A 10,909-nucleotide genomic window follows, 5' to 3' on the forward strand; every position below is an offset into this window, starting at 1 on the left:
GCCTTTTACCTTAAAAACACTCATAACAGAGCGTTTTGATTGTTTTTAAATTGGAAAAAATTTGGCGTCTGTCGGATGCACCAGCTGCCCGTTCCTGACTTAGGTGACCCTAATAGTTTAATTTTGTTCTCAGAGGTGCAGGGTGTGCTGCTGGGGGACCTGCTGGTGCTCCTACAGAAACAGGATGACAAAGTGGTCCTCAAATGCCAAAGCAAGAGTAACATCGCTGTGCAGGAAGGCAAACAGATGCTGAGCCCCATTATAAAGCTGGACTCCGTTTTTCTCCGCGATGTGGCGACGGGTGAGCTTCACGGGCAAATTTAGGTCGCTTTCATCATCCGGTTCAACTGATTTACTCTTCCACTCACTGGTTTTCATTGTTCCGTCAGATCGAAAAGCTTTCTATGTGATTTTCACCTGGGACAGCGGTGCTCAGATCTACGAGCTGGTAGCTCAGTCTGTCGGAGAAAAGAACACGTGAGTGTCCGAAACGGGTCGAYAAAACCTGCAAATCCAACAAATGAACTGCAGCCTAATTTTAGCGTGCGTTTCTAGTTGGACGGAGATCTTAAAGTCAACCGTGGAAGAGCTGAAGAAGAGCGGAGCATCCGTTGTGCTGAATCTGCCTCCTGGTGGAGGAGCTCCTTTCAGTCCCTCCACGTATGTGTTTTTTTTTTTTTGTGTGTGTGTGTGTTGGAAAAAGCAAAATCGAATCTTTACCTGTCAAAGTTTCCTGTCATAAAATCTACTTTTCTCTCCTTGTTTTCCCTCCATCAGACTGAACGCGCCGTTGATCGCAGCTGAGAATGGAAGTTTAAAAAGCAGCAGTGGTGAGACCGCAGTGCAGCTTAACGCTAAATGAGACTTTACTGCACATTTCTAAAGACATGCAGGTGATGCTGAGTTGTTTCCATCCGTAGATCACGATAGGGACAGCTTGACAGATGACAAGTCGGATCACAGGCACAGGCTGATGGCTTTCCTGGCAGAGAAAGGCGTTCATCCGCTCAGCGCTCGGGAGAAGGTGGCCAACAATGCTCTGGATGATGGTGAATAAGTGTCTTCATTTTGCTCCTTTTGTAATTTCCTTCTTCATTTTTGGTCTCCACTTTTAGCTTTTGATTTACTGATAAACTCACTTATTATTGCTTTTAGTGATGTCACTGAAAAGATTGCTGATCGGCAGCATCAGTGTGTCAGAAGACTCGCAACCTGATGAAGAAAATGAAGAGGAGCGATCAGAGAGAACAAATCAAGAAACAGAAGGCTCTCTGTCAACAGGTAGTCTGGCCTTCTTTTTTTTCCTGTATTTTCTGTAATGTTAMCTAAAAAGCAAAATTTGGCACATCTAAATTGAGAGTTTTTTTTAAAGCCACAGAAGAAGGTGAGGCCACAGACAGGGGTTATATGGAGGTGAACTCCAACCCGTGTGAAAGAGAAGCTGCAGAGACAAAGGAAGATGAAGGCGGGAGCATCAGCGCACCCCTCGTGTTGTCCCAGGAGAGAATGGACGAAGTGCGCCGGAGGCTGCACAGCCTGGAGGAACAACTAAAGAAACTACAGGTGAACGGAGAGGGGGAGTGGATGAGAGAATCGACGAGAGAGCAGGTTGTATGACAGAGGCAGATAAAGATGGGAGACGAGACAAGATTGGAGCCGAGTGGAAAGAGACGCGTATCTGTCCATTTCAGTCCCGATAACTTAAGTAAGGAGTGAGCAGTGGACAAAATAGGACCAAATGGCAGAAAGAAAAAAAAAGAAACTAGAGAATAGAAAACCATTTAACCACTGCTGTTACTGCTTTGCTGAAAATTGCCTTGTGAAATTGGACTTGTCTAAAAATGGCTATTATGTCCGGCACTTGCAATGGGATGTGTCAGGGAAGCAGCAAGGGAGACAAAGGGTGGATGTTAAGAGGAGGAGGTTGAATTGCATCTGTCTGTAAGTGAGTTTGTTCTCAATTCCCAAGCTGATATTGATTTTTCTGCGTTGTAGGCTGTTGAAGAGGAGCATCACAAGCTGCAGGAGGCCCTTTCTGAGTTCTCTCTAGTAGAGGGGAACTTTTAGTAAGACACCATTTTGCCACCTGCTGGCCACTGGGTGAGAACGCTGAACTGAATACTTCAATTTGTTTTGGTTTCACACGCTGCACACAAGAGTTTTTCTCTTATTTCTAACAGTAGCAAATAAGATACCAAATAAAAATAATTTTGGTCTTTTTATGAAAACTAAATTGTAATATGTGACCCATTACGTCAAACAGAGGAGGAAGTCTCAAAGTGGTATATGGAGAGCTATAGTGCATTGGTTAAAACATTTGCAACAATTGCATTTTGTTCAAATAAAAGCCTTATCAATAGATCATTTGAATGAATTGTCTGAAATATAATCTTAGTTTTTAAGCCCTGTTTTGAGCAGTAGCTACATAAAACATGATTTTGAGCAGAGAAGGCTTCAATTTTTGTAATTTTCCCCACAAGCTAGCAAAGTTTTTTTATTTGATAAATCCAAAAAATGTTTGAGATTTCATTTTTGTAATCTCATCAAAAAATCCCTCAATAGAATAATCTAACAGGATTCAAACCAACTATCAACAGGTTATACTAATTAGGAAGACGAATCAAGCCATATCTCTGGAACCACTCATGATATAAGGATGATTCAGGTATCAAAACGTAGCTTAAAAAGCAGGACTCTGAAAATGTGCTGAGGCCATTTTGACAAAATTTGACCTGATCCTCAGTTTAATGTGATTGGTTGCATATATTAACAAAGGAAATAAAAAGTATTTTCCAATAAGTAAAAACAACACAAATGTATTTTAAACAGTACATTACAATAATAATAATAATCAACCACATGATCTTAGTAATATGTAATGAGAATCCCAAAATTACATCATAAATTYGAGAAAATGATAAAAGGGTGCAAATGATTGGCTTGTAGATACAAGAGTTGTTAATCAAATGCTAACGTCMAGAAAGTAGGAAAAATGTTCAGCTATTTTAATTTAAATTAAGTAAGAGTTACTAAATGGTTGTTTTTTTTATGTAAGACATTTGGAAGCAGAAYTTCCAAACTATTTAAAAAACAAAGAACTCTAAATGAATCCTGTGGTTAAAACGTAATGTTGCTAAATGTTTTCYTTATTTTCCAAAATGGTGTTTAAAGGTTTTAGTGGTCAGCTTTCATTGTTTCTCACAGGCAGAAAATGAAACATTACAATGTCTAAAATAATACAATTGTTCCTGATAAACTTGTTTAGAAAACATAGATTTGATTCTATTCCCATTGAAAGTTGTACTCTTCACCATCTGTTGCCTCACGTACACTTTTCTCTTTTTACCCCCCTTTAGGTGTTTTGTGGTCRCTTGTTTGGGCTCTAAAGGCGCTTCCCAAATCTTCCTAAACCCTCGTGCATCTTACCTGGATCCTWGCCGCAATATTTCTTCGTATCGTAGCTGCTTGCAGTCGAGCAGGAAGTTTTCTGCCTGCCAGAGGAGTGTGATGGCTTTGCGCACAGTGCAAGTAGTTCAGTGAGGGATCGTGGGAGGTGTGTGCATGTCTGTGTGTGTCGTCTGTTTGGGTGCACGCTTGAAAGAAAGAAAGATATACAAAGAAGAAGAAAAAAAAAAAACAGATATCCTACTTTTGAGTGGGAAGTTATTATTGCAGAGAGGTGCCAAAAAAATGAAGCAATATTTTGCTGTGAGAATGATGCTGCCTAAAAAAAAATTGGTGTTTCTTTTCTGCTGTAACACACATATGCACACAGGAAACATGCGCTAGAACATGATCAGTAATGCCAAGAATAACAATGTACAGTTAATGATTAGGCCTTAAAAGGCTAATGTAGTTAAAGGATGTATTGACAAACTACTGCTGATATGTATTATTTCTAGTCTATGCTCAAATACAACAAAAWGCACTTTTTTCTGATCAAAACTAGTTCAATTCACACTGTTGTTGCGAAAGTTCTTATTTAAACTGTCRGAGATCAAAAGGGCTTTATATAAGCAGCCCTCGTTATTAAAAAGATGCATGCAGGAATGTGTGTGTATGTGTGTTACAACATTTTTAATTGAGGATATATTTGTTTGGAAGGTTCTAGCTGTTATTAGGTTTCATTAAAACATTTATATATAGTGGCACTATAGGCAATCATGCTGTTAATAATGGAGAATTGTTTGTWTGTACTGCTTTTATTTATTCTTCCGAGTCTTTTTTTTTTAGTTCAGTCAGTTGCCCCAATCTGATTGATGTCGTTACAAAACTGGGGCCAAATAGAGAAGGCAGTGTGCAAAAAAAAAAAAAGGTTGGACAAGGCTTAAAAAAAACTGGGAATGAGTACAAATCAAGATTGGAGAAAAAAGGAAGTTGTATAGCTGAAGTGGCTTTAGAGTGGATGAAGTTGGACAGTGATGCGAGAATTGGAAAGAAAAGAAGAGATTAGGAAATATGCTGCCAAAATACAAACACACACGTTTACAGAGAGTGTACATTTCTTCAGCATCCGTTTTTAGCAGGTGGAGTTTACAACTCCTGATCCAAAAGAAAAAAAAAGAAAAATCCACTTCAGTTGGGAGTTAAAACTGTTTTGTTTGACATTCGATTAAATGTGTAATTAGAGACAAAGAAATGCTTTCCTGTTTATTTGTATCAAAGCTGAGCTGCCAATATATTTTACTGAGCTGATGATTGTAAGTATAATTGTTGTAGTGTGATTCTTAGTATTGGCTTAAATGAGGCTGTGCACACAGGACCAAAGACGTTACAAAGCACACTGATGAATAAAATAGTAGTTTTTTTAATAAAACACAGTATCTTGATTCATGAATGAATGTACAAAGAAATAACCAGATGATCAACCTTTGTGACCAAATTCCAGCAGAACCTGCAGGTCTCTGATGTCTTTTCATACATCTCAGTAACCTTAACCTGAAAAGAGTTGTTTTCAGGTCATCTAGCCGGCCTGACTGCCACAAACTGTACTGTACCTCGTTGTATAGAGGACTGGAGACCAAKCACTGTTAAAGCTTCTGGTACTAAATTGAACAACGGAGTCTGATCCTTCAGCAGAAACAAAATAAAGCAACAAGAAGACAATGAAGCTGTAATTTAACAAAGGAAGCTTTGAGGGTTTGGAGGAAGGAAAGCCGTTGTCTCGTTCCAGTGTTGCTCTTACGGGCACTGTAATCGTGATCACTTCCTGATATTCATTCTTCATCATTGTTGCCACAACAACAGATTGTACCTTTTCTGAACCTCGCGACCTCAGCAAATATTCAGTTCGGACACTTAAACGTCACAGGATAACAGACTTATACATTCRTTTTGAAACCTTTCTGCCATCTTTCCCCGTGTCTTCCTCTTTAAAACTGTACATTAAGTGGTTTGAAGGAAAAAGCGGTAGACGAAAATGCTGACTCTCTCTCGGTTGCATGATCACTTTTTCCAGCTGCACATTTTTACAAGGAATTGTTGTGTATTTCATTTGTTTACTCAAGCAGGCTGGGGTAGTTATTGCCTTATTGAAGTGTTCTTTTCTTTGTTTTTTAAATGATGTGCTGTGCATTTCCCGTTATGAGATAGGAGGTGTCTGTAACTTGTCTTTACACAAACATGATGCAAGTAATGCGACTAAATCTTAGTCGAGCTGTTTTTTTTTTTCACATTTAAAGAAATAATCCTTTAACAGTTTTTTAAACTTCAATGACAACTTTGTGCTTCATTGGCTGACGATCGTTACAGACACTCCCCTCKCTCCTTCAGGTTATTTTCCTTTTGTAGCCTATTCTATAAACATGTATAAAAAGTGTATTTAAAGAGTGGTGCCTTCTTTTGACTGCTTSATAAAAGCCTTGTAATTACATCAAAGTGATTTTGTGGCTTTCATGGCAGCCGTAACACAGTAAGACTGATAATAGGCAGAAGGAGATCATCCAAAGATGCTAACCAAATGGGTTCAAGGTTGACGGTTGTTTTCATTTTGATGATGAATAAATTTATCTTACAGCTCATTTCTTTCCTTTCCATCTCCATTACATCAGCATGATTTGAGTCCGCTCACACAGGCCTGTTTAGCAAAACAAAAAAGAAAAAAACTGCTTGTCATAATGGCCTCTGCAGTCTTGTTATATAAAAATATATGATTATGCAAGAATTATAATGTGTATTTGGTATATCGTATTGTGTAAGAGGCTTTTAATTGATGTATACCTAAGGAAAAAATGTGGTACGCTTTGTTTTTTAATTCATTTTTTTAATAAAGTGGGGAAATAAACACCTGCTTTGTCGTTTTATAGTTGAAACTAAGAACATTATAAGGCAAAAATATTTTAATTTCCTTAACTTTTAGGCAATCATTTTAAAACAAATGTTAAAATCTTAATAACTAAATGTCCTCTATAAAGAAGTCCAGATTCGGTGCTTGAACAAATGTGGGCCGTTCCAAATTTGTTCAAGCGTGAATCCTGACAGCAACAGACCCAAAACACCAGTGTGTCTTTACAAAAAGGAAAGAGTGGATCGCTTTAAGGTTTTGAGTTTTCTACAACTGGTTATTGATTTTTTTCTCCCTTTTTAATTCTTGATTTTACCACTTTTTAAAAGAAAAATATGGGAGTAGTTGTCTTCTTTGTCCTCTGCAGCTTATTTGGTAAGTTATGTTACTGTTCTCTTCATTCTTTACATTAATTTTATTCAAATTTAAAAACAATATATAGAAATTTTATAAGTTTCTTTTTTCCCCATATATCAGTTCTAATTTTCCCTGGTTTTCATCAAATGTAATGTCTACACTTGAAAATGTACTATAGATGAGCTTAAGGGTTAGGTTTTTAAGTTTTGCTTCATTGACCCACATTTCCTGTCTGAACAGATGGCTTATCGCTGCCAGGCTGCTCTGTTCAGCTTGACAAAATGTTTTTGTTCATTTAATGATTGTATTTGTTTGGTATTGAACTCCAACTGAGGTCAGTTACAGTRAGTTCAGAAAGTGCAAAAGTGTGCCCCTTTCCTATTTATATCCTGTTGGTATTGAACCACAGATGGAGTCAAAGTAATGGGTAACAACATCTCAGCTGCAATAAACAGAAATGGGGGGGGGGGKGTTATWTTTATTTATGTAAAATATTTTTACTTTATGGAGTACTGTGTGTAGATTAGGGGTTCCCAAACAGCATGACCTTGTGGCCGAGACCCCGYTCCCTTGCAAACCAGCAATCTTAAAGAAACGTCAACTTTTAGAATGTTTTTTATCACTATTTAACATAAGAATTTTATTAACTAACATGTTTTAATTCCCACAGGGGAAAAAAAATCAAACTTAACGATAAGAGCAGAACAAAAAAAATTGTCTTGAAAGTTTTCTCAAATAATATTTCAATATATTCTTAGAAATTATATTTTAATATAATAAACGATGTTATGAACATTTATTAGATTTATTTATTATTATTTTTCTTTTGCCTTTGCATTTTTTTTTCTCATCTTCCCTCCAGCTTTCTCAGGCTCCCTWGTGCTCCTTGTCGGCTCCCACTTCAGAAAACACTGGTGTAGACTGGTGTGTGGGTGGGTTGGGTTTAAATAATTATAGCATCACACAGCAAAAAAAAACTAAAAACAGCAACAAAAATAAATAAAGCCTGACTGGAGTTCAGAATATGTTTTAACCTAACCTGAAATGACACCAGGTCTATTACAAAGATAAGAAAAATGGGTCTTTAAATACCCCCTCATACAATGCATTAACAGTAAAAAGAAGTGAAGAAGTCTCTTGGAAGAGAGACGAAACGTTTCATTAAAGAAGAACCCGTCCAGAGGACCTATACAATTTTTTTCCTTTTGATTTTTTTACCTGGATTACTGAGATGCATCAGGAAACAATAAAAAGGTTTAAAAAAAGTTTGAAGAGAAGTTTTTGTTGTTTTCTTTCACAGGCGGTTGCGCTTTGGAAAAAGTGGAATTAGAGCCCGACCAGCCCTTCCTGAGGGTCCTGCTGTCTGACACAGCTGAACTGAAATGCTGCTACAAAGGCAATAAACAGGCCTTCTTTTGGGTCAAACGGATGCCCAATTCTTCAGTTTATAAAGTGAACATATCAGTCTCAGAACATGAGGTGAAATATGATCATGATGTTAAACACTGTTCAACTCTGACCTTTAAGAACGTCCAGCTGAATGACACTGGGCTGTACCAGTGTCAGCTGGGTTCCAGCACGTTCACACATGGCACCTACCTGCAGGTCTACAGTGAGTATGCAAGGGGGGTGGGGGGCTTTTGTAATGCAAGCTGATCAGGAATGCCAGTTTGCATGTGTGTGTATGGAGTCAAGCAGCTGTAAGAACTGCTTACACCTCATAAGCYATAAATCCTGTTAACCTCAGTCTATCTAAGAGTGGTGTGAGCGGCAGCATTTGTGCATTTTGCAGAGCAGTTAATCTTTTCATCATGTGACTGGCTTCATTACACACGTACTCATTTATTTACTTAAAATAGCACCAAAACCAGATCAAACTATTCAGGTCAATGTGTTGCATTAGTTTAAAATCATGTTACACTGACCAAACAATAGCTTTGATTGTACAGGTTGTGTTCTTTATTCTGAGTGGAACAGTTACAAAAACTCTTGGAAATCTGTTAMGTAATTAATTGGCTTTTATTATTTTTTTCTAGTCACTTCTGCTTCTYTTAATGCCAATGGAAAAGGAGTGTTTTAAAGTCATATGTCCTGTTTTGTTTGCTGTATTGCTGAACCCTGCTTGTGATTAGAGTTAATGGAGAAGATGATAAACCTCAGCGAGAGCACCAAGAACACAATCCTGACAGCTGAAGGGATCCTGCTGCTTCTGTGTGTGATAGTGCCATCTGCCACTATTCTGTTCAAAGTAAGAAAGTTTGTAAACTGATAAGTCTAAACTCTCTGACCTGTACTGACCATTAAAAAAGCTGGTTGATTGCATAAACTGAATAAAAATGTTGCCTCCTTATCATTACCAGCATAAATGATTGMAATCTGTGAGCCATAAGTGCTTAAAATCTTCCTACTATTTATTTGAACTCTTAAGATTAGCAAATGTTCACAAGTTCTGTTTTATCCTTCATAGTCAAAGGACCTAAAGGAACTAGAGATGAAAAAAGTGGAGGCAGAAGAGGAGAACATATATCAGGTGAATATTGAATAATCGTGGTCTTTTGTCTTAAGCCGTGGCATCCATGACCAATAAAATCCAGTTTACTGCAGAAACAAAGATCAGAGCATCAATATTTTAATTTTCACTGACCAGTACACTGTATGACCAAAACAACTGTGTGCTTACTTGATTTTTCCCTCCTTATCTCTTACATCAGGGCCTAAATCTAGATGACTGTTGTACAACTTATGATCAGATTGAACGCTCCCAGGTGCAGGGTCAGTACCAGGATGTGCGCAGTGGTGTGGAGGAAAGGGAAGAAATTCAGCTGGAGAAGCCATGAAGAAAGTGAAGAGATGAAAGACAAACAAAAAGGACCTGTTTGCCTGTTTTGAGAGCTGTAGATTGTGTGTGGAACTCAAAATTATTGTGATACACACTTAAAAAACGTTTTGTACATAGCTTATATTGCTTAACCACAGTTAGGATTAAGACAGAAGTAGATAAAACTGCGTTATGAAAAAATGCTAGAATTAAAAAATTGGTTTATTAATCTTTTTAGCTATTTTATACATTTTGTTACTTTATATGCATTACCTACTGCATATTTTTCTACGCATTTCCCTAGTAATAGATGTTAAACATTTCAAATTGTTTGAAAAATATTGATTATAAAGATGAAATGCAGTTTTTTTTTTTTTAGATTTATGTACCAAATGTTGTCTGGTTGTCATCCTCTGTCGTTCACTTGAACATTGATTCTTTTTTGCACTTCACTATTTTTTTTAATTCAAATTTTGAATACAAATGCAAATAAAGTCCATCTGTATGAACAAATCTCTTTTATCTGCGGCTTGGTGAATGGGATTGAGTTAGTTTGGTTTCCTGTAAGCGTCGCGATTGGCTACTGAACAGGGAGGCAGTCATTCATTGGCTAATGTCGTTGATATGGGCGGGGCCTCACCACTGWCAGGTAGGTATGAAGGAGAGACATGAAGGCGGTGCGTAAACAGTGGGCGAAGATGGCGTCAGGGAAGATGGGTGGGGGTAGTAACAAATTGGAGAGAGGCGTGAATGGAAAACGGTCATCTAAACTGAAAGAGGGTCCTGTTGGTGAGTTTTTCTGTTCCACGTTGACATCGCTTCCTCGCACTTGTCCCATTTAAAAACTGCCTCCATGTAGACGCTATCCTCTGCTAGTGTTAGCAACTAGGTTAGCTTCCACGGCTTGCTTATAACATCTGTTTAGGTCTAACCCTATTATATCCCATAAWACACATTATATTTGTGATATACATGCGCAGGCTATTAAAAATGTTGGTAGTAAAGTAAGAAAAGAAAACGCCTTGTTTATGTCCCCCATATCCTATAGAGCATCATCTCATTGTTTGCTTAAAAAAACCCGTTGTTTATAACTGTTTTCCGCTTATAATTATATTCCATGTTTTTCTCGTTATAACGAGTTATTGTTTTCCTTGTTTATCATTCAGTAACCGTGGAGACGGCCCGATCACCTCAGTTGGTGACCGATAAAGTTTATTGTATTTATTATAACATCAAGTTCAAGTCGACTGTGTAAACGCCTGCTGAGCTGCAGTCGGGCCAGCCGTCTGCTTTAATGACGAGGGCTGATATGAAAGTTAGCTCTACAAGACAAACATCACAATTTGAGCCTGATGATACAAAAACGACACAAAATTATGAACAATTAATAGGTTGCCTTCAGGCCCAGGACACTCTGAGATATGTCCTGATGTATCTCAGTAATCCAGGTA

The 10,909-nt window shown here is 37.8% G+C and overlaps 3 protein-coding genes across 6 annotated transcripts in view; all 3 read left to right on the plus strand.

Moving 5' to 3' along the window:
• Positions 1-6,283, plus strand: part of arhgef1 (Rho guanine nucleotide exchange factor (GEF) 1) — a 56,736-nt gene extending 50,453 nt beyond the window's left edge. For all 4 annotated transcript variants that reach the window (XM_014017268.1, XM_014017270.1, XM_014017269.1 and 1 more), the window contains 9 exons: positions 134-301; positions 390-477; positions 556-660; positions 778-830; positions 921-1,049; positions 1,156-1,281; positions 1,373-1,563; positions 1,996-2,100; positions 3,357-6,283. In XM_014017268.1, the coding sequence (XP_013872722.1) occupies positions 134-301; positions 390-477; positions 556-660; positions 778-830; positions 921-1,049; positions 1,156-1,281; positions 1,373-1,563; positions 1,996-2,067 (932 nt within the window). In that variant the 3' untranslated portion in view covers positions 2,068-2,100; positions 3,357-6,283. The remainder of the gene's footprint in view (positions 1-133; positions 302-389; positions 478-555; positions 661-777; positions 831-920; positions 1,050-1,155; positions 1,282-1,372; positions 1,564-1,995; positions 2,101-3,356) is intronic.
• Positions 3,793-9,971, plus strand: cd79a (CD79a molecule, immunoglobulin-associated alpha). The gene is made up of 5 exons (XM_014017256.1): positions 3,793-3,819; positions 7,919-8,252; positions 8,773-8,888; positions 9,108-9,170; positions 9,352-9,971. The coding sequence occupies exons 1-5, from the start codon at positions 3,793-3,795 to the stop codon at positions 9,475-9,477; spliced, it is 666 nt and encodes a 221-aa protein (XP_013872710.1). The 3' UTR covers positions 9,478-9,971.
• A 170-nt stretch (positions 9,972-10,141) lies between these two features.
• lipeb (lipase, hormone-sensitive b) overlaps positions 10,142-10,909 on the plus strand; it is a gene marked incomplete in the record, with an annotated part of 35,232 nt that continues 34,464 nt past the window's right edge. Inside the window, 1 exon segment of the mRNA XM_014017273.1 lies at positions 10,142-10,247. Coding sequence (XP_013872727.1) covers positions 10,157-10,247 — 91 coding nt within the window.

The sequence above is a fragment of the Austrofundulus limnaeus genome, unplaced genomic scaffold (genome assembly GCF_001266775.1).
Source record: "Austrofundulus limnaeus strain Quisiro unplaced genomic scaffold, Austrofundulus_limnaeus-1.0 Scaffold165, whole genome shotgun sequence".
In the NCBI taxonomy this organism is placed as follows: Eukaryota; Metazoa; Chordata; class Actinopteri; order Cyprinodontiformes; family Rivulidae; genus Austrofundulus; species Austrofundulus limnaeus.

Bases quoted from the DNA above. Each gene is read 5' to 3' on its own strand.
- cd79a (XM_014017256.1), top strand. From the start codon at position 3,793: ATGATCAGTAATGCCAAGAATAACAAT. The intron at 3,820-7,918 runs GTACAGTTAATG...TTTGAAGAGAAG, and splicing joins GTAATGCCAAGAATAACAAT to TTTTTGTTGTTTTCTTTCAC. The intron at 9,171-9,351 runs GTGAATATTGAA...CTCTTACATCAG, and splicing joins AAGAGGAGAACATATATCAG to GGCCTAAATCTAGATGACTG.